The 23,532-nt window shown below is 32.8% G+C and overlaps 1 protein-coding gene and 1 long non-coding RNA gene across 4 annotated transcripts in view; one reads left to right on the top strand and one right to left on the bottom strand.

The window, feature by feature from the left end:
• The window catches only part of PLXDC2 (plexin domain containing 2), a 463,969-nt gene that overhangs the window by 3,702 nt on the left and 436,735 nt on the right, over window positions 1–23,532 (bottom strand). For both annotated transcript variants that reach the window (XM_074266811.1, XM_074266812.1), the window contains exon 13: window positions 13,898–14,058. In XM_074266811.1, the coding sequence (XP_074122912.1) occupies window positions 13,898–14,058 (161 nt within the window). The remainder of the gene's footprint in view (window positions 1–13,897; window positions 14,059–23,532) is intronic.
• The window catches only part of LOC141542423 (uncharacterized), a 123,885-nt gene that overhangs the window by 68,883 nt on the left and 31,470 nt on the right, over window positions 1–23,532 (top strand). For both annotated transcript variants that reach the window (XR_012482147.1, XR_012482146.1), the window contains exon 4: window positions 7,210–7,285. This is a non-coding gene — a long non-coding RNA (uncharacterized LOC141542423). The remainder of the gene's footprint in view (window positions 1–7,209; window positions 7,286–23,532) is intronic.

Below are 23,532 nucleotides of genomic sequence, written 5' to 3'. Positions count from 1 at the left end.
TTCAAAATCAAATACAAATAGGCCAGGCATTGAATTATATAAATATACTGGTAGACCATATATTGACTTAGAAGGCTTCAAGCTATCCAACCACACAGTCATCCATCCTAATACTTTAATATATTAAAATCAGATAGAAACTATATTTTCATCTTGTATGAGCCACACTCAAAAGTGTTGTTGTCCCCATGTATCCTGTAGGCCATGTGTTTGACACATCTGGAACATAGAAATTTGAAACCTTTCTCCACCATTGAAGCTCAGCACATTTTCCACTGCTTATAGTCTTAGTGAATTGCCAAAATCCCTGACTTGCTCAGAGTTATCTGTCCAGACTATGTCAGAGATGGAATTTAAACTCTTTTATTCCTGACTCCAAACAAAGGAGTCAAACTACACTATGCTGTCTGTGTTCTGTACAATTTTAGGATTTGTGGAAGACAAAAGGAATTTTTGAATTGCTGCCGATTTTTTTTGAAAAATGCCAAATAAGTGTTTTTCTTTTAAATCTATTTGTCCTATATAGACCACATGCTCCTGCTCTGTTGCTGATTATGAGCCTTGGAAATGATGAGCAAGTATAAATAGCTTTCTTTGCAAAAAAAAAAAAAAATTGCTATAAGTATCAGGAGAAAGTATAAAAATACACACATACATAGCTATAAATGACTATATATAAACACGTTATATATTTGTGTGTAAATAGCTACACATATTTATATACACATATTTAGAGATATGTATGTGAGTACATCTACATACATTATACATTTTATTCTCCCTGTTTTTTCTTTTTTTATATTGTATCAATTTTTCATATTTAGATTACTCTGTTGTGTCAAAGGGAAAATATGTTAATTATTTGTAACTAGAATCAATTTTCTGTTCCTATTTTGCAGTTGCTTTTTCCTGAACAAAATAGTTTCCTTTTATTCCTTATAAATCAAATTAATGGGGCATTCAGTGCATCTATTAGAATGACTGAATTCCTTGTTTCTCAAAGAAAAGTATGTAGTGGGTATGACCAGTTGCACATATCACTAAAAGGGAGTTTTGACAAGAGGTAATAGAAGAATGGAGAAGACTTCAATTCACCATCATCACTTTACTTTTATCTTGAGACCTCAAAGAAGCTATTTAGATTATCTGAGCTTCCATTTCCTTAACTATCAATTAAGCATAATGATATATGCAATGTTCTATTTTCATAGTTGTAAATTACTATATGTATGAATGCAATATTTATGAACATAAATCTATCCATATCTATACACATATATGTACACCCACAATGGATCATATTCCAAAAGATCTAGTGCGGATTTAATAGATTGTTTTTCAGTCATTTTAGTCATGTCTAACTCTCCATGACTCCATTTGGGGTTTTCTTGGCAAAGATATTGAAGTAGTTTCCTTTTTTCTTTTCCAGTTCACTTTATAAATAAGGAACTGAGGCAAGCAGAATAACTAATCTGTCCAGGATCACCCAGTCAGTAAGTGTTTAAGGCCAAATTTGAATTTAGGAAGATGAGTCCTACTGATTTCAGGCCAGGCACTTTGCTACCTACTTCCCTTTTAGCTTGTTAAAGGACTATTATTTATTGTTACTTTGAAAAAAAATGAAATAATATGTTTAAAACATTTTGAATGTTTATAAAGGTCATAATAAGTTTGGTAGACATAGAATATTGTGGTATCCAAAACCATTTATATATAGTAAGCTTTTTAATGCAGCCTCCAGAGTGACATTCCCTATCAGTTCCATCACCTTAGGCTGTATGGCAGAGGTGATATATCTTTTTGTTGTTGTTGTTCCCTATGACAACCTACTATATTTTTGTTGTTTGTTTTTCATTCTTGAAAAGGACTATGACATCAGGAAGGTGATTCCATGACATGCAAGTGAACTGGATTTTATTGAGGGAGGACTATTCAAGATCACCTGCCTCACTTTTCCCTCCAGAGCCATCTGGGTCCAGTGACCTAATATAGATTTGAAGGAGTGGAGATGGCTCTGGATGCAATGGAGAACTTGGCCTTTTTAATCTAAGGTCTACATCAGGTCTCAGTTTAACTGAGGCTGTACCCAATCAGTGATTCAAATTAGGTAGCAATTGAGGCAAAGAATCTCCTCTTTCACCTGCCCCCAAAATCTAAATAAATAAATTTGGGAGGGGAAGACCCTCTGGGTTTCTAGCCAAAGCAAAAAAGAATATTGCTATTTACATTCAATCTGAGTCTATCATGAGCTAACAATGACCAAATGAGATTTGACCAGGGATCTATTGATGACCAATCACTGAGAATTGGAGTGCTTTTGTTTTAAGGCATGGTCCTTAGGGCAGAAATCTAGATAGTAAAATCCAAGATATCTTGGGAGGATTCAAAGATTCAAAAGGGAAAAAAAAATGTTTTCAAGAGCATCTGTCGATAAAGATATAATATGGAGGAAGAGAAGAAGAAAGAGAGGGAGTTTTCCAACAAACCAGTTTCAGTTTGTGGCCCAGCTCTACCCCACCCCCCAATTTATTTAGATTTTTTAAAAATTAGGTGAAGGAGGAAATTCTTTGCCTCAATTGCTACCTTGCCTTAATTACCTACTATATAATTACTTAAACATTATCAGTATTACTCCAGAGCTAATTGATTTTCCTTTAGCTATACTTTAATGACATCATCTTTCTTTGGTCTTATGACTTGTTTCAAGTCTTGTACTGATATGGAAAATTATCCATGATCTCCTTAACCAGAACACCAACTTTGACTTACTTTCTGCTAAAGGAATTATAATCTGCTTATTTGTCTAACAAATGTAGGCATCCAGCACCTATTACAGTAATCATCCCACTTTTAAAATGAAGTTTATAAGCCTCTCTGTAAATGAGCCAATTCGCTGTTGCATAGTAATGTGGTTAAAATAATAAGGGAAGGATGCCTTGAGTTGTGAATATTCCAGTAAATGTCTAATGTGAGTTAGAGCTGCCTGGAAATGCAATAAACCTGGCTCAATTCCTCATGAGGGGGGGGATTCCATAAAACTGGTACTGTTGAGTACACCAGCACTTCTGAATTAAGGCAAATGAAAGTTTCTTCTGAAGATAGAAAACAACTAACTCTTCCAACTGCTCTGACATTTGGAGCAAGAGATTTGTGTATGTGGAACTATTTACTGTCACAATGGCAGGGTGTTTTTCTTTAGCATGTGATAACAGAACAATTAAAAATATAAATTAAAGCGTCCTGGGTCTCTTCCAATTCTAAAAAGTGATTTAATTCAATTGAGGGATGAAGATAATATCATCAAAGGTTTATAGGTAGCCACAGGTCATCATCTCTATACAGCCTTTAATTGGTTAGTATCAGCCTTTAATCATTTCTTTTTCTAGGCTCTTCAAAAGTAAACTTCACATTGTGGTCTTTTACAAAGGCCCTATGAAAGCTAGGGCCATAATGTCATAAATTTCTTCTGTGATAGGAAAGCACTGATGGCCATTACAAGCGGCACTATATAAGCCATCATCCCTATACAAGTACACTTTCAGCTGATATCTCAGGAAATGACTTTTACAAGAGGAGCATCACAAAAGCAGTCAGTGGTTTTTAGTATGGTTGTTAGTTCCGATACAAAAAGTTGTTTTTTTTTTTTTTTTTTTTTTTTTTTTTTTTGTGCAATCAGCTCCATGATCCTTGGCCTGGTCACTGGTGTGGGGATTACTCAGATTTCTTATTTTGCCCCCTTTTGACTTGCTTTTTAGCTGCCTCTTCTCATTGTTTTTGACAGCATTCTAGAAGAAAAGAGCTGAAGCTCTCTAGTCATTTCTGCATCCTATAAAATTTACTAGGAAAATAGTTTTTATGTTGTGTGATTTTTGTTTATGATAATGTCTATCCCTGTTCCCATTAACAGAGAGAGAAATATAGCATGGAGAGAGAAGAATTTTGATGCATTCTGAAAAGAAAATAGGAGTTTACTTGCTGGGATTTCATACATATCCTTTCTAAAACTCTAATTTAGAAGAATCCATATTTGTGCTTATTCAGTCATTTATTAATCCTTATGGGACAGAACTAATATTAATGTCCATAGTTTCAGTCTTGGAGGACCCATGATTTCATAAATGTTTGTACCTTTCCTACTTATAGTGTAGAAATCCTCATGATTTCATGAGTAAAATTGGCACCTGATGGACAATACTATAATAATAAACCTTTCAAATTCTACTTAAACCTTTTCATAGGTGGCAGAGCTACATTCCACATCTGTAGGCTCAAAACTATTTTGATTAAGTAAGAATAAAATGGTTTGGGGACTATGGCAATGAACTTGGAATCTGGAAGACCTGGATTCAAATTCTGCCTCAGACATTTAGTAGCTATTCAACTGTGGTTTATTTAGATTTCTCCAGTGAAAAATGAGGGTGCTCTCACTCTGAATCGATAATTTTATAACCTAATAAGGATTGTATTTTGCTTGATATTGTTAACATTTAAGTATCCTTTTTCCATCAATGATGTCACATTTGAAGAGTCTTTGTAAAGGTTTTTCATTCAGTAATGTAAATATTTCTCAAGGAAATCTATATGTGTAACCAGTTGTTTGGCTGGCTGGTTTATTTCTATTTCCATTTTGGCAATCATAAATATCAATTATTTCTGAAGAATGATAATATTTTAAAACGTTACTACAGTTGGCTACCCATTTCATCTTGGAAGCATCTGTTTTGTTTTTTTTTGACTTTAAGAAGAAAATGCACAAAATAACTATCATAAATCCTGCTAACCAGTTCAAATTTGATAGTTACTGTTAAACAGCATTTTAACCAAGATGTCAAAGCTTAATTTTCTTATTTATCTTGGAGATATTTTATTTGTACATAGTTGTTTGGAAATTGTCTTCCTCCATTAAATTGGAGCTTTGCAAAGGCAATAACAGTTTTTATTTTTATTTTTTTGAATGCCTAGCACAGAGTAGGCAATGGATGACTTGACTGAATTATTGCTAACTTATTTTCCATAAATAAATTTTATCTCTTTCCATTTAATTTAATCTCATTCTCTTAGCAGTGTTGCGAAATCTACATTTAGATCTGTCATCATCTATATGTTTCTAACCTGAGCTTTCCTTAATTTAGTTTTAATCTGCGTTCTAAATATTTTTCTAGTTCTAATTATTGAGTTCATTTGCTTCTATCATTTTCATGTGCAAAGAGAATTTGCTGCAATTTTCATTTTTCAAGTTAAGAAACAATCAAAAAGGGCAGTTTTCTGGATCAAAAAGCAATCCAATACTTTATTTTTCATTATTGTTATCAACTTACCATGTGGCTTTGTATCCACTAGATGGTGACTATTTCCTATACTAATAGCTTCATTTTGAAATTTAAAGAGTTCTTTCCTCCTATTTTATGGGCAAAACAACATCATGGTTACTATAAAACCTTAGTCAATCAACCATTTAATTTGAATGCAAATCTGAGTAGAAATATTTTAGTAGAAGACCCAACTTTTCACGGGGAAAGCAAAAAGTGGATGTGATTAGTGTGCAGGGAACAATTCAAAACCTACAGAAGCAATAGGTCATTTCTGTTCAAGAAAGAAGGTGGATACAATTCTTCTTCTTTTGACTCCAGAGGGAAGGATGATCATGAGACAATGCTATTTAATGAATAGAGACATGTGGGGAGAAGAATAGACTAGCTGTTGCTTTCCTTTTAGCTCCTTTAGGTCACAACTGATAAATCTCCCTCCTGAGGCTAATGGAAGGAAACAAGTAGTTTCTGTGTCTTGGATGTGACTCAGCTATATTCCTATCCAGCTCACATGTTTTAGCATGTAAGAAACTGTGTTGACTCTGGTTGGAGAAGGGGAGGAAGATGTATTTTCTCTCTTAGCCCTCCCTATAGTGGAATGGTCAAAGATTCAGGTGAAATTAGGGATAGAAAAAAAAAAAAGTTAGTTCAGATTTTAAGATAAGCTTGTTTAAAGTGCAGATGTCTAAATGTCTGTGACGCTTATGAAAGAAGTGGATTTTTTAGTACCAAAGGTATGAATGTAGCATGCCAACTGCTTTAATAGTAGTCTTGGAAAAATGAGCCTTAGGAAGGGAACGCTTGCTGGTTAAGGAAATGAATATTTGGCTAAGACTGAGAAAAAAAAAGCAAGTTGAGTCTACACATGTTTAGTAATACAATATCATGTGCAAGACACAAAATATGAGAGTTATAAAGAAGGAAAGCATTACAGGTATGAGGAACAGTCAATGAAAAATTAAAAAAAATAAAAAATACCAATTTTTTTGTATTTTGGTGGAGTAAAAAGAGCACTAATATCACACGGAGGGATAAATATTTCAAGGTAGAATGGACCTTGGAGACTTTATGATTTACCGGTGAAAAACTCTATAAAGTGATAATTGATTTGTCTGAAGTCAAGGAGGTAGATGGCTGAGCCATATTCATATTTGCTAAACCCCAAATTGCAAGTATTTTCTACAGCATCATCAGTGAGGTCAGGAATTCACGTTCTTGGCCTATTGTACAGTTCATTAACTGTGTGACTTTAGGCAAGGTTGTTTTTTGTTGTTGTTATTGTTTTTCCCCCGTACTTCTCTGGAATCTGTTTTCTTCTCTGTAAAACGAGTGGTGTTAGACTAGATTAAAAGTGTCAAACCCTGCAAAAGTCCAGAATGCAGCCCAAGCCAATTAAAACAAAACTGAAAACAGTTTAGTAAAATTAAATATGTGTATGTCTGAATATCTATATGTAGATATCTAGATAATATCTCTGTCATCTTCCAGATAACGTTCATTGTGGTTTTATGTATCCAGCAAAGATCCATTTCTATTTGAGTTTCATCTTACTGACCTAGATGGCCTCCTAAGATTGCTTCAAATCTGCAGAAACTCTGATTTCTGGTCAATGTTACTTTGTAATTTTAAATTATTCCCTTATTAGATAGATTTGCTTATGAACTTTCTTGTTTTCTAAAGGCTGTATGGTAGTATAACAAAATATGTCAGTGTCCATCTAGATATATTTGGAGGAGCCAATCCCCAGAAGATGACCACTAGGTATTAATTTTTCTTTGTGCAATAACTCACATTAGTCATTTGTTGATGGTATGAACTATATGGCAAAGGGAAGTGTTCCCATGTGCAAAGCGTTGAGGATGCTAAACTTGCCTAATAAAATATTTTTCTTTTCTGACAGGTTTTCCACACCTACTTGTACAGAATTATATGACTGTGATGTGGCCTGTCAAGCTTCAGTGATTCAAAAGCAAGAGGTAAGGGATTTAAGAGATTGCTCAAGAACTCTATTGCCACATAGCTGATTCTAATGTGAATTTTGATTTGAAAAGATTAAGATCTGCTCTGAAATGGATGCGATGAGTAGATTTGAACAACATTATCATCACTTCAAAGAGTCAGGAAAAATGCATTTATGTACTTAGATGATCCATGCTTCCCATTCTCCAAAATGTTCAAATTTACCTAAAATTATAGTTATGATATTTAACAAATTTCCATTTTGAAAGCAACATTGTATAGAAAGTGGATGAGGAGAATTGGTGTCAGAAAAACTTGGTGAGATACTTACAAGTTGTGAGAGGTTTTAACTAAGTCAATTAACTTCTTAGCTTTAGATTCCTCATCTATAAAATTAGGATAATACAACCTTCTACCTTACAGATCTCAAATAAGATTAAATGGCATATGTAAAGCATGTTGCTATTATGTCAATATTTTAAAATTGTCATACCTACAATTGGGACAATTTCTCAGTTTACTATGCAAGGCAACGGAAATCATCAATTCTTATGTTTCATTATTAAAAATAATAAGGTACTTTAAAAATAAAGTACCTTATTAGTACTATATCTATGCAGTGGTCACTACTAGTAAAAACTGAACTATTATTCATGCCTGAATTCACTCCCTGATCATATCATGTTCAGTGCTATGAAAAATAAATTTTGTCTAGATAAAACTGATATTCTAACTTTTCTCATTACTAATTAGATCAAAGCTTCCTAACCTATGGATTGGTACTCCATTTGGAGTCAGATAATTGAATGTGGGTGTTGCAGAATTGATTTATTATCAGTAAATGTTTATAAATTTTATGCACCTATATGCCCAAGGTTGTGAGTAGAAAAAGGTTAAGAAATCCTTAACTAGATAACCATATTAAAATTCTATTAGCTGATAGTTATGAGGATCACATCCCAACAACAGTCAAAAACTAGTCCTCCAAAAATAAATGTTTTAACAAATACCAACCAAAAGATGGTTACCATGTAAATTGGCTGCAGGGCCATACCTCTTCAAATATACCAGGTGTTAAACTATACAAAGTACAAGTTGGCATAAAGCATCTCACTGAGGATATTAGTAATTAAATGGAGCAAGTCATTTGGTTTTCCCCTTTTTGAATATCATTGTTATTTCCCCTAAGCCATATAGTCCTTAGTTTTGAACCTTTTAAAAACAAACCATGTAAGTATTTGGAAAAAAATACAGCAAAGAACTTAGCGAAGTAAAAGGCTTGCTATTTATAATGATTGTTTCCACTAAATGGGAGAAAGAATATTTCTTTTAATTGGGGAAATGTTTTGACAATGTTCATTTTTAAGTTTTTCTATAAAAATATTATTACGTTGGAGATTCAATATATATTGGGATTGATAGCACATTCACCAAACTACCTGAGCAAGTTTAAAGACCCCAGTAAGACAGTACTGGAAATAATTCATGTATAAGCTAGAAAAAATCTCGTTTTAGTCTATTTCCCTATGTTTCTGTTTTTATTTCTACAAAGATGTCCTCTAATAATGTAGTTCAAAGGGATGAAGCTGACTCCTAGTTACAGTTCTGATCTATTTCCTCTCTTATAGTAATTTATTGCTTGCTATGGGTTCCTCCTTTGCTTCCTTTAAGAAATGAAAAACAATCAGGATTTGTTTTTCCCTGAACTTTCTAAAAGAATGATATGACTAAGGTAAAGAAGAGTGATTCTTTTATTTCTTTAGATTTGGTGGATTGGGTGAAAGAGCAGGCTCTTTGCCTCTGTTTCTACCTAGTCATATCACTGAATGGCTGGTTGCCTTAGTAAAACTATTGAATACCTTAGCTTAAAAAGGTTATTATCTCCCTTCTCCAGTCACATTGATCTATATCTTGTCACTGGATCTAGATGGGCTCTGGAGGGGAAAGTGAGGTAAGTGACCTTGCCCAGACCTCCCTCACTTAAATATAATTTGCTTATGTCATGGCCTCCTCTCCCCAAAGTCATGGTCCTCTTTGAGAAAGAAGGAAAAACAACACCAAAGGTAACATCCATATACACACATTTCTGTATACATCTCTCCCTTATAATCCCTTGAAGAAGTCAAAACAGCTGAAAAAAATAAGAGACCAAGCTCTAATCATGTTTATCCCCCCAAACCCAACAGCTGCATTTAGGTATGTGGTTCTCCATCTGGATATCCTTTGTCTCCAGCTGCTAGGAAAACTCAAAAGAGCACAACTGCCCCAGGCTCATTTTTCATGATCCTAGTTACCCACAGTCACATTTAGTCCAATTAGGGAGAGGAAATACCTTCACATATATGACAAACCAGCCAAACAAAAGTCTATTTTGATGACTTAAAATGCTGGATGCCACCTCTAGCGGCTGAAATAGTAAGGTCTTATAAATAAATAAGCATCAGAACTCAGTCTGATCGGAGAAGAACAATATCATCAAGCTTCCTGGGGAAATTCAGGATGCACATTTTTAGAAATTAAGAACTACTCCTTTTCCTTTTAAAGTATTTTGTGGGTGAGCCAGCTCAAAGGCTTCATAGTTAGTGTTCTAGAGCTCAAAGGAATTTCTAGTCCAATCCCCTGATTTTGTAGGTAAGGAAACTGAGTCCACTAAAGTAACATTTAAACCCAGGTCCTCTATTTACCAAGAAAGTACTTTTATCAATGAACTTTTCAATTGAAGAGACTAAAGCTTTTTTTTTTTTTTTTTTTTTTTCTATCATGGAAAATCTACTGCATTTTCTTTGCTAAGATATTCAAGGTTAGTGATTGAAATTCATTGCAAACTTGATATCCTGACATTAGAAGCTTATTGCCCTATGGACTCAGAAGACATTACTTTTTCTTAAACACCAAGAGATCACCTTGGACAAGTCAATAAACTTTGCTGGCTTCCACTTCATCATCTGTAAATGAAGGGGGTAACATCAGAAGCCTTCTGAAGTCCTTTCTAGTTCTATGGCACTAAGCTGACTATATATCATCATTTTACCTTTCATCTAGATTTAAAAAAAAAAAAAAAATAGGAGCCGGCATTTTCCAAAACAGCGCTAATGCTTTGGTCTTTGGCCCTGAGTTGCCCCCCTCCTTTGCTGGAATGCTTGTCCTCATCTCTCAGTGCCTTGGATCTGATCCCTTCCTTAATCTTGAAAAATCATGAAAGATTTTGCTCCATTTGTGCTTTCCCCACTGTGTCTTATCATTCTCTTCTTACTTGTTTCTTCCCTTCTGCTTTCTGACATAACTACAGGTATTCCCCTTATTGGTCTTTTTCCTTGTGCCTATTTCCAAAAAAATTTGGAATGTTTATGATCTGACATTACAGTCTTTGATTACATTTTCTCACCATGCATTATCTGCTGACTCCCCTACTAATTCCCTTCCCATAGTTAACATTAATGGACTTGTACTTTATCTAAAGCAGAAGAAATAGAAGAAAATAAGAGGGAACTAACAGCTTAAAACTTCCATCATCATGACTAAAAGGTTCTCTTTATTGTTTTATAGACTTAAATCTTATACAATATAGAGAGTCTTCTGTACTATGTGGGTAAATACACATATACATGACACATTTTTCTGCATATTAATGATTTATGGATAATAATAATTATAATACTATGGGGAAACTACAATGCTTTTAAGAGAGGCAAAAGACATATCTATATCTATATCTATATATAAATATGTATAAATAATTATATTCTTTCAATTCCTTGTTTGTTTCTTTGAGGAAGTACAGTAATCATCAGTATTTTTTTCAATTTTTTACAATAAACACCCATAACTTATTCAGTCTTTGTCCTCATATGACCAATTCTCTACATTAATGTTTCTTGTTCTTTACTGTTTCTTGTTCCCATCTTCCAACCTCCTTTCTAAAATAAATGACCAAACTGGGGACAGGATATAGGCTGCTTATTTCTAAAGGGCTATAATTTACTATGAGTTTACATTAGAGATTTTGTACTAGGGATTATCACCGACACCAAAGGTATAACTATTCACCTCATGATCGAGTGTAGAATGAACCTTTTGCATTCTAAAATTTTCATTTTTCAAGGGCAATTTTAAGTGAAAGAATAACTGCTAATGCTAATTATGTGACTAGACTCTAGTGGAATTACATGATTATTTCAAAGCCAAAGGCTCCTGGACAATCTTCATCCTTGGGGGTTGTGAGTGAGAAAGTAGAGGACAATTGCTTTCATCACAGTTAGGATTACCTTGGGGCCAAGACTTATTAAATCATATGACTTACAGTAAATGGGACCTTTAGTTTTCTTTGTGAAATATAAAGGGCTACAACTGAGCAGATGCACTTAAGTCAAGATAACCTAGAACTTGAGGCTAATTACTAATTGGACAATTCTCTATTAACAAATGCTTGGAGGATGACCCTACTCTACTCTGTGCTGGCTTGATCTGTGGGTGTGGACAGAGAAAGGGAGGGGGATTAGAGGGTGGAGTAGGACAAGCAAGATCATTCTTTGGTGATGGAGAGAGAGAAAGGAGGTGTGGAGATTCCTAGATCTAATCCCCTGAGGGAGACCCCAAAAGGACCAAGAATAAAGACTTTTGCTTATCCTGACTTAGGCTGATACTAAGATATCCAGGGTACTAAGGCAGTCACTACAGTGAAATATTAATTCTAACAATTAGCACAAAAGCTTTTATTCTGATAAAAGGGAAAAAAAAGGAGGTAAGTGGGTTTTTTTGGCCCTAATTTGTCTCAGCAGTTCAACATACCATATTTGATATGGACTCTTCTAATTTACAATGCTACACCAACTGTTAACCATTGCAATTGGTTAATGTGAGAGATTTCAATTACTTTATAAGGTTGGGAAGCTGTCAGTATAATATCAGAAAGTTCTGGGCCATAAAAAAGGGTTATCCTACTGACAGCAATGAGACATCTGGCTAATCTCTGAGTCTTTGCTATATGTTAGCTTTTTATAGAATGCATAAATGACCTCGGTAAACACATAAGTTTTCTACTTCCACCCATGAAAAAAAAAAAGGACATTAACAAAATTAATAACAGCTTGCCAAACAAATTTCTCAATTACCATCACATTTTCTAAGAAAACTATTTATGGAAATATCTAACTAGAATTTTTATGAGATTTGGGAAAATGTTTCTTCTGGTCCTTATGATTTTTTTTTTTTTGCCATAATGTACACAATTGGCAGAACAAATTAATTTTCTAATGGCTAGAATATTATTATATTTTAAAGTTAGGATTTGTACAATACAAACCCCAAACCTCTCTGTTTCTAATAGAACAAAATGTCAAAAGGGACCATGATAGGCTTTTTTAAGTTCAATCTCCTAAGAAGAAATTTTGAACATATGAGAATATCATATAATTGTAAAGACTTTTAGATAAAGTTGTTGCTTATTTTGTAAATTAGTTAATTGTATTTATTCATTGTTATCCCCAGTGCTAAGCACTTAAACTTGCTTGATGATAGACTTTCATACCACACTTTCTAATCTATGTGGGACAATCATCACTCAAATGGTTATGGGATGATGAATTTTTCAGCCAAATTAACTAAAAGTCATAGAACAGTTTTAGAAATTTTCCCATAGAAAAGTCTCCATATGAAAGAAAATACGAATTCTTGAAAACATGGAAAAATGATATGTTCCAAATGAATAGTATAGACAATAAAGCATTGAAGAAGTCTTTGCTGACAGTCTTCATATGTATGCATTTTTATTTTACCTACCATCTGTCTATTCTATACATGCAAATATAAAAAAAGTCATAAATACTACAGATGCAATTAATGTATTACCTTATTTACATGTTATTTTGACATACACACACACACACACACACACACATATATGCAATTTCTTCAGAATCTTCTTTAAAGATAAGGATCCCTACAAAGAATTCTCAATCCCTATAATTTGTCCACTTTGCATTTTGGATTTCCTTCACAGGCTAATTGTACTCTATTTCAAAGTCCGATTCTTTTTGTAAAGCAAAACAACTGTTTGGACATGTACACATATATTGTATTTAATTTATACTCTAACATATTTAACATGTATTGATCAATCTGCCACCTGGGGAGGAGGGAAAGGAGGGGAAAAATTAGAACAAAAGGTTTGGCAATTATCAATGTTGTTAAATTACCCAAGCATATATCTTGTTAATAAAAACTATTAAAAAAAAAAGATAAGGATCATATTTTCTGCCTTGTTATTCTCTCCTTTTTACCCTTCCTCCTTCTAATAAATTGCTTTGTCGATAGAAGGCAGAGATAGGAATTGATATCTTCTATATCCCTTATGTTGAGTTTTTTTTTTTTTTTTTTTTTTTTTTTACTCATATCAACTTTAGAGATGGAGAACAGATGGTTACCATGTATTGTAGAACAGGAAAGAAAAATATGGTTCCAATTTTTCTTAGATTTTTGAAGGTAGGGGTAGTTTGAAGATTGAAGGCAATTTATCACCATTTCCTATGAATTCTGACTACTCTGATATGTAAAATGTTTGTGCAGTAAAATCAAGACAGATGGTAAGATCATCCACTGAGGTTAAGTCAAAGAACTAACATTCTACTCACCTCAATGAAGAATATGCTGGCTGCTGATGTTGGATGGTTGTACATGTAGACTGTCACAAGGATGGCTGTTGCTATGATGAGGACAAGGATGAGGATCCCTACAATTAGACCAGCATGAAGGGCTCCATCTTTTTTCTCTGCTGCACTGTCATCAGTAGAGGCTACAAGAACAGCAGACTTATTAGTAGGATGTTTTCAGTCTTCCTAAATTTGTGTTTCATTTGGAAGTTCAAAACTTTTTGTGAACAATAATATGTTTCATTATGTTTTTCTAAATATCATTCCCCATAACATACTTTCAGTGATACTGACTCTAGAATGAGATCAGATCTTCTTTGTTCATGCAATTGAACATTCTTACTGCTAAAGAGATGTTTCTTGGTGTTTTATTATTTTTAGTTCACTAAAATTAATCTGTTGCAAATGTAATTAGGGTCTTATATATTCTTGAGTATATGATGAATCTCCATTTAATTTCTTCTAGGAAATACAAGAATTACGTTATGAACAAATTACTGAATAAATATATTTCAAAAACCTGGCTGATATTTTTAAAAATTAAATTATGGCATGAATCTTCCCAGGACATGTGTGTAAAGGCTAACTTACTATTTTTCCAAATTCTCATCTAAATTGGTTGAAATTATTTTTTAAAAGTGTAACAGTTGGATGCCAAATGACTCATAACTAGTTTCATCAGAGTTTAAAGACTATGTTTAGCTAAGTGGAAATATTCCATTGTTCTGTTATTGACATATTTTACTAACATACTTTCAGAGAGTGCAACATTAAATTATATAATAATTTTAACCCAAAAACCAATCGGAAGAAAATTATAAATACATTATAAATTATAAATAAAGAAGAAAATGTAAATTCATAAAGTACTAAAGTATGAAGAGGTAGCAGTGGAGTGATTATTGCACCTCTTCATGGAGAGTTAATATTTTGGCTTTTTGTATATCTATTAAAAATCCACAGAGGGTTAGGAGCTTCCAAGCTCAAACCAAACTCACCTATTTTTGCTTATCCAAAAATGGTAGGAGAAGAAAGGAAAGAGAGATATTTGAGGGACTCTAGAGCAAAATAATCAGGCAATGTCACATTAGCATATGGCCCATCAAATACAAAAGATGTCCTTCAGGAGGTGTTGGAGTATTTCAAATTATTACAGGTACATAAAAGCTAATTTTAATCTTTTCAAAATATTTCTTCCATAAAAAAATTAAATAATCTACAATATTATGTAATCATCTACTTCATGCAATTCTTTAAGTCAAAACTAAGTCAATTCTGCCTACAGAATTGAAGTTAACTTTGCACATCAACATTCCCAACCATCTCCATTCCCTCTAACAGATTTTTTCCACTCTTCCCCAAATGGTACTCGTTGGTTCAGTTGGGTGGTGTTCTTAATTCTCCTTGAAGCATATCACACTCACTTCCTTAATCTAGCATATTAGACCCTGGAATGTTGGGGCTTTCTTTGGGAATTCAAATATTATTGAACCTTTTAATTCTGTTTTCTGTCCCATAATCTTCATGAATTGCTATGATATGTCATTTTGTCTTTATCACCATCTGGAATTACTGGCCTTCCTTACTCTACATTCCATAGTTTTACTCATCCAAAATTTAACAGTTAGTTGTTATAGTGGAAAGAGAAATGGACTTGGTGCGAACAGATCTCAAAAGACAATGTAAATTATTAATGATAACTCAAAAATGCTTAACCTCACTAATAAAGAGATGTAAATTAAAACCATTTTTACAACCACCAAATTGGTTAAAAAATATCTAGTACTATGAAACACATTGGTGCGGTTGTGGAGAAACATATGGACTAATTCACTGCTGATAAAATTGCAAACTTACAGAAAATTTTTGGAGATCAATATGCCAGAACACTAAAAATGTTACTAAAATACTCATACCCTTTTACCTGTTGTTTGAATTTCATTGGGCACAGTATTACTTGAAAATGTTCTTGTAAAGAAATAACTACCCATTCAAAAGAATTTTACAACAGGATCACAAGAAATTGAAAAACAAAAACAAACAAAAAACCAAAGATGTCAACTGTTTAAACAAATGTTAGTGTACTAACAGAATACTATGATGCTATTTAAATCTAAGAACTATAAATAAATCTGAGAAGAGACTTCTAAAATCATGCAAAGCATAAAAATCAATGTCCATACCAATTATGACTATTTAAAATTGAATGGACAAAGAATCCTCAGAGATTTAGAGGGAATAAAAAGTTGCATTTTACACATTGAAACTTTTGTAAAAGTAAATCAATATTTATTTAATTGATTAATTTAATTGGTTATGTTCAATATCATATTTTAAATGAACCATTCAGTAATATTAAAAAGATGACCTTGAACCCAGCACTTAATAGCTCTGTAATCTTGTATAAGTCATGGATTCGCTATAACTGTTTCTTATCTGCAAAATGATTATAATATGTGAGCTATTAAAATGTGAAAATGAATATTATTTTGCCATAATCATGTAAAAATAGTCAATTATTTTATTATTTAGAAGCCCAATTATTAGTTGAATGAATATATTATTAAAAGTAGAATGATCAACACTAATTTTCTAATTTCATCATATTTTATCAGACATTAACTGATAGATGAAAAAGTACATTTCCAGTAGAAATCAAGGTGAGTCTCCATTGCTAAAGAGAACAGAGATTTTTATCCTTATCTCTATGTATAGTGATCTCTTCCTGTTCAAGGGCATGGCAATTAGCTGAACTAATGTAACCAGACAATGATTTCTGGAAAGATTCATATAACTTCAAGTGGTGGGAAATGTAGGATAAAAGAAAAAAATTACTTCCATTTTAAATATGAATCTTATGGTACTTTAAAGTTATTTAATATTAACTTCAAAATGCTAAATTTCTATGGATTATTATGTATTTTCTGATAAAAATGAATTATATCCTGATTGTGAATTGAGTTAGGAAAATAGAGTACTGGAATTTCTGGTAACATATTTTCATTTTCCTTTTCATTTGTAATTTATTTTGGATATAGTCATTATTATTACAGATACTTTGAGCAACAATGCTACTATTTTAAAAGTCATAATGAATGAATTTACATATGCAAAACTTATGTTCCTTTCTTTTTTGTAAAGTAGAACTCTTCTCTATAGGAAGAGACCAATGGGAAATATACATACGTGTATGTGTGTGTGTGTGTATATGTACACACACACATACACAGAGTTAGGTCCCTGAAGTTTTTACAACAGAAATAGTTATTGGTAGAGGGGTTATGGGAAAATGGCACACTAAGCATTCTTGATAAAGCAGTGTGAATTCGTCTAAATATTCTGGAAAGCAATTAGGAATAATATAAGAAAGTTATATTCTTCGAAATATTTATGAAAGCCCTTTTTAATTAGCAAAAAAGCCAAAACTAGAAACACTTGAGCCTCAGCAGCCCTTCAAATCATCCACACTTGGGATTTCTTGTGAGCACTCACAAGATAGTCAGAAAAAGTGATACAAGGACACTCTCAAAGTATTTTTTAAGAATTGTAGAATTGTTTGTATGACATGGGAGACATAGGACTACCCAGTATGGCGGGTTCTCATCAGAGAAGTGTTGTGCTCTATGAGCAGAAATTAACATAAAGGAAACACAAAATTAGAGAAGCTACCCCAAATGTTCATATGGACTATTTGTATCCAAACCGTGGCAGAGTATTCCAAGCTCATGTTGGTCTGATTAGCTATAATCAGCCACACTATAATTCATGTCATTTTGGGTCTTTGTCATACTCTTACATATACATGAATTCTATAGGTCAAAGTGGAGAGTATCCTATGTGCCTTAAAACAATGAGGATATAAACTGAATTAAGGAAACCTCAATGGCTTTAAAAATATAAATGTGACTGAACAACCACTACATAATAAAGTTGTATTTTTAAAATTATAAACAAGAGGTTTGGCCCCCCAAAAAGAGATATGGGAACACAGTTCTTCCTGCTCTTTTATAGAAGCTGGCATTGTCACAAAAGGAGCAGTACATGTTAAATAAGACTTTATTTTGCTTTGAGTGATCTTAAGGAATTTTTGTTTTATATTCCTCCTTTTGTGGATTAAATTCTCATAGAAGGGACAGCTCCCTGGGAATGGGTAAAGGAAGTAATTGGGGAAAATGTAGGATATAGAAAATATATTAAAATCTATCAAAATAAATCATAAACACTTCAAATGGTATGTTAAAATATAAAATAATTTCCTGACTAATTTTTAGAAGTGTAACAAATGTAAATAACTATAAATTTTTAGAGTTGAAATTTAGTTTGTTGATCCTGAGGCAAGAGGAGTCATAATAAATTAATTTAATTCAATTTTCAGAATTAACAAATAAATTTGCCATCATTGGCAATAACTTTTACTGAGGCTACAGGAATTTAGATGGTTTAGAGGGTTAAAAGAGACCTCTGAACAGCTTTCAGGTTCAAAATCATGATTACACTTAATATACCATGATAACACTTTTGAGAAAGTTCAAAATAACTAGGTAGTAGTGTCATAACCAATCACTTCCTCTTGGAGAATCTTTAGATGTTCACTTTTTTTCTAATCACTTCAGCAACTACTCAAACCAAATGATTTCTTTATTCTTTATTCAACAAAATAGGCACTTTAATGTAATGGAAAACTTCTATCTATTTCATAAGGAGGAAAACGGAACTAAGGAAACATTAAATAACTCATACAAAAAAATGCCAAATAAAGAAATCAGAAATGAGGAAAGGACATACAAAATAATTATAATAAAGAAAGTGAAAGGAACAAAGAAATAGCAACAACAAAAGAGGATGTTGTTAATTGCTGTAGGATTATAATGACCAAACTTGGTCCTAAAGAAAAAATAATGAGAAAATACATTACTTTCCCTTTCACTGGAGAGATGGGGTTTATAAATGTATAATATTGAAAAAATAACAACAATAATTTTATTACAAGGGACATATTAGTTACAGGAAAATGGAGGATGATATTTGTAAACAAAGGTAATATAAAAAGATATCAATATCCTTTTTTGATTATAAAAAGTTTTAAAAAACAAAAATAGTTAAATTTTTAAAGAAAATAACATTCATTCACATGACTATATTCAGGGGAAGAAGGCAAAATTTCTATTTCAACCACTACAGGGAATAAATAATGGAAGTATTCTCCTCTGGTTGCACTATTTATTCTATCACAGAGCATAAGGAGGAAAAAGCAAAAGACCATCAACAATCAAGCTTTCTTAATTGTCCAGACTTGCTGGGAAAGGAGATAGCTTATGTTTATTTCCAAGAACATGAATAAGCACAGATAGAATGGACAGGTCTCTATATAGTACAATTTGAGAAATCTCAAAAGAAATATGATTACCAAATTAGTTTTCCCTTCTTACCTCCATGCTACCCAAAGTACCTAATGTTCCCACAATTGGAAATAATATTTTAGGTAATGGATTAAAGATTCTTGTTGATGTATTTCATGTTATGAGGAAATGATAATAATTACTACTCTAATAGACAAAGTTTATCCATCAGTAATAATCTTTTAACATGAATTAATGTTATTGAAGTGATTACTTTTTAACAAAGAATTGATGTCCTTTTATCAATAAAGATAATGTAAAGTCAAATTTCAATATTTATGCAAATTAGGAAAATATATACATGGGTATATTCATCAATAACTAAATATTTTAAGCACTTACTATGGGCTGGGAACTGTTGATACAAACAGAACAAAACAAAAACAAACACAAATCCAGCCCCAGTTCTCAAGATGATTACATTTCATTACCCAAATCACTAAATACACACTGTTAAACAGAGTGGCTAGCTGAAAGATTGATGATTTCTGGAAGTGGTGGGGGGGGAATGTTAGACTACCATTTAGGATGGCTATTTTATTGGATTAATTTTCTATCATATATCAGAAAGAATTTCCTGGGGCAACAGGCTACAGTTTATTAGTTTTTACTCAAGTTTTACAATAAAATCTTCAAATATTTGGAACATATGGCACTGTCCAAAGATTTTAAGTCCTAGGCAAGCTTTAAACACAAACCATCTAGAAATCATGACAAAAAATGAGAAATAGTTTTCCAAAAGACATATAGAAGAATCTTCAAGTCAATCGCATCTTCTTCCTAATTTGTCCTTGTAGTGATAGTGATGGAAAATTTTCAGCCATCTCAGTTGTGCTATTTGAGCAATATCTGAGCATTTATTTTCCAAAGGGTTCATAGAATCAATGTGTGATTCTCCCACTCTATGTAAATGCATGCTGAGAAGATAAAGGGTTCTCAGTGGGGAAGGAAGAAAGGATTAATTGGACTCGTAATATAGAAAATACTACTTGGCTAATATTTACTAAGGGTACTAATTCCATTTAAGATAAGAATCAGACTGTATAAAACTTCACCAGATAGTCACAGTCAGATATGAATGAGGACCTGATCTCTTTGAGGGGACAATTTAACCTTCAAAGTAAAGTTTCAAATCCTTAAAAAAGAATGGATTCTTCCTTAGATTGATACAATCAACCACCCAATCAGTCAGAAGACAATTATTAAATAGCTACCACAAACTAGTCCTGTACTAAGTACTGGGAATATAAAGATAACAGCATGAGCATTTCTGTTCTTAAATACTATATATTCTCTGGTAGGGATAGAATGTGAATTTGTAAGCATAAGGAGAATGAATGTAAAATAAATATAAAACAGTTATATTAGGGTAGTAGCAGTTGGGGAAGTGATAGTTCTATAAGATAAAAGTGAAAAGATTGTTAAGGAAAGGAAGGGCATATTTATTAAGTTTCAGCGACATTTTTGAAATGTAATGATTACATTTTGGCGATACCATTATATGGCATTTATTTAAAATGGCCATCTAGGGGCAGCTAGGTGGTGCAGTGGATATAGCACCAGCCCTGAATTCAGGAGGAGCTGAGTTTAAATCTGGTCTCAGACACTTAACACTTCCTAGCTGTGTGACCCTGGGCAAGTCACTTAACCCCAGCCTCAGAGAAGAAATAAAAAAATAAATAAAATGGCCATCTAAAATGATGTTATCTCAGGCCATTCTCAATTCCCATGGCTTTTGGTATCAGATGTAAGATTTGTGAAGATTAATGAGAGTCTTTTAAGCTTATACCTTGAATAGCCTATCTCACAGATTCCCTTGATCAGCACGATTATATGTATGTATATACCCATGGGAAATGGTCTTTATTTAGTACCTGGAAACAAAATCAACCTATGTCAGCCTGAGCACTGAGAAATTCTTTTTTATTCCTGGAACTACATGTGAACGATGACATTTCTTAGATATTTTCTTCTAGTGGAATTGATGTTACAACCCCACAAGAAGGTGAGGAAGAAGAACTCCATGGCCATACAGTGCATCTTAATGATATAATCATGATAGTGATATTTTAAATAAACCAGGTTCTGGAACTTAAATATGAATTTGGTTACAGAGGCAGATAAAAGGCATACCATACATACATCAATATCACAAATGAAAAATGAAAGCATGGAGAACCAATTGTGCAAAAATATCAAATTTTCATGGCTTAAGAGAAATGGTAGCAAATGTTGGTTTGAATATAATTTCTCAGGAGGACAGAAAGAAGGAAGCTGAATAAGAAAGCATGGCTAACAGGTGGAATGGACTGTGGAACCTGTTATGGCACTTATCACAGGCTTTTATACACTCTACCTCTATGATGACATGATGATTTAGAAAGGCAAATCTCTCTAGAGTAAAAATCTAATATAACATGCTAAACAAAGATAAGAAAGTCCTTTCCCTCTATGTCTGCACTAGAAAGTATTTCACAATAAATGCTATTTGAATAATCAATCATGTGAGTCTTATGATAATAGTATCTAAATTGAGAGTTATTTGATGAATTACTTCTTTCCTAAAGGGCGAGTAGATTATCCTAAATTCACATTTTAATGATTCTATGATTTTACATAATTCCAGTATTTGGTTGTTGTGGGGGGATGGCATTGAAGCCAGGGTTTGTGTGGGGCTGTAGGAGAATGAATGAAAATATGAGTTGAATGTGCTCAAGAAATATTTAGACGACTACTTGAAAGTGTTTTTAATAAGGAATTCCTATTCAGGTATGGGGGTAACAGAAGATTTCTAAAGTTCCTTCCAAATAGGAAAACCAGTAATTCTAATTGTATTAATTGGTTTATCATTTTAATCTTTCCAATGGTTTTACATAACTGGTGATAATATTAACTTGTAGGGATTATACATAACATAAGGTTTAAAGAAGTACAAAGTAATGACAACGTTCTTTCTCCTTTCCTGTCCTTCTTTCTGGCCCTAAATATAATTTTAGAAAGTTAAATGACAAAGGCAAAATTACATTCAAATTTAAGGGGAAAAACAGTCTCAACATGCATGTTATAGCAGAGAAATGAGTTATTCTTTTGCTGAAAAAATTTGTGGTTGGTTTTGATCTAATAAGTAATTATGATCAGTGGAATAACATTCTGCCATATTAGCATACGGCCATGTTTCCAGTCAGTAGTTATTCTTTGACACTACTGTAATTAACTCCTGTCTTTATGGGCCAGGACATTTTCAATATTGCACGTAGTTTTATTTAAATTTTGAAGAGTGCAAATTGAATTAAAATTTAGTACAAGTATAACATGATGCTATCTAGAGCAGACTTATAAGAATTAAAGGAAGCTAATTTCATATGAATTCTGAGAAAGTATTTGAACTCAGATCTTTCTGACTCATGTCCAATGCTCTCTTCACCACCTAATATAATCAGAGAGGAGGCAATAGTTTGTAACAGAACTCAAAAGCATGAAAGGGATAAAAAATGTTAGTAGAAAAAGAATCTCAGAAAAGGACATCAGCAAAAAATGTCCTTAAGACTAAGAATGGCAAATAGTAGGAGCATATGTAGACAGAGGGCACACGTGTGAGTTGAATATAAAGAAATAATATTTTTAAATGATGTAATTAAGAGATAAGAGAGGAATATACTGGGAGAACGAGAAAGAAAGAAGTGAAACAGTACAAATAATTATCTGTCATAAAAAAGAGGCAAGAAAAAGCTTTTATAATTGGAGAAGAAGGGGAGGAGAGGCAGAGTGAGTGAATCTTATTCTCATCAGAATTGGATCAAATAGGAAACAGTATACATACTCAGTAGGACTACAGAAATCTATCTTATGCTGCAGGAAAAAAAAAGGAGGGTAATGGAAAATGGGAAAGGGGGAGGGTGATAAAATAGCATATTGGGGAAGGAGCAAACCACTTTTGAGGAGGGATAGGGTTAAAAGAGAGAATAAATGGGGGGAGACAATTAGCGATAGTAATTATAAAAAAAAATCAAAGCAAATTTCTCTGATGGAATATTATTGTTCTCTGGAAAATAATAAACAGGAGACTCAAGTTAAAAAAAAAACATCGTAGAAACTCCTTTATGGAAAGAGTGAAATATATTTTAACAAAGTAATATCAATGTTCTGGGTTGACTAGTTGTAAATGATTGTGTTACTCTTAGTAGTACAATCATGACCACCTACTCTGAAGATCTTATG

This window comes from Sminthopsis crassicaudata, chromosome 5 (genome assembly GCF_048593235.1).
Source record: "Sminthopsis crassicaudata isolate SCR6 chromosome 5, ASM4859323v1, whole genome shotgun sequence".
Classification (NCBI taxonomy): domain Eukaryota; kingdom Metazoa; phylum Chordata; class Mammalia; order Dasyuromorphia; family Dasyuridae; genus Sminthopsis; species Sminthopsis crassicaudata.
Note: the sequence above shows the minus strand (reverse complement) of the source record. Positions and strands in the feature narration are given on the sequence as shown.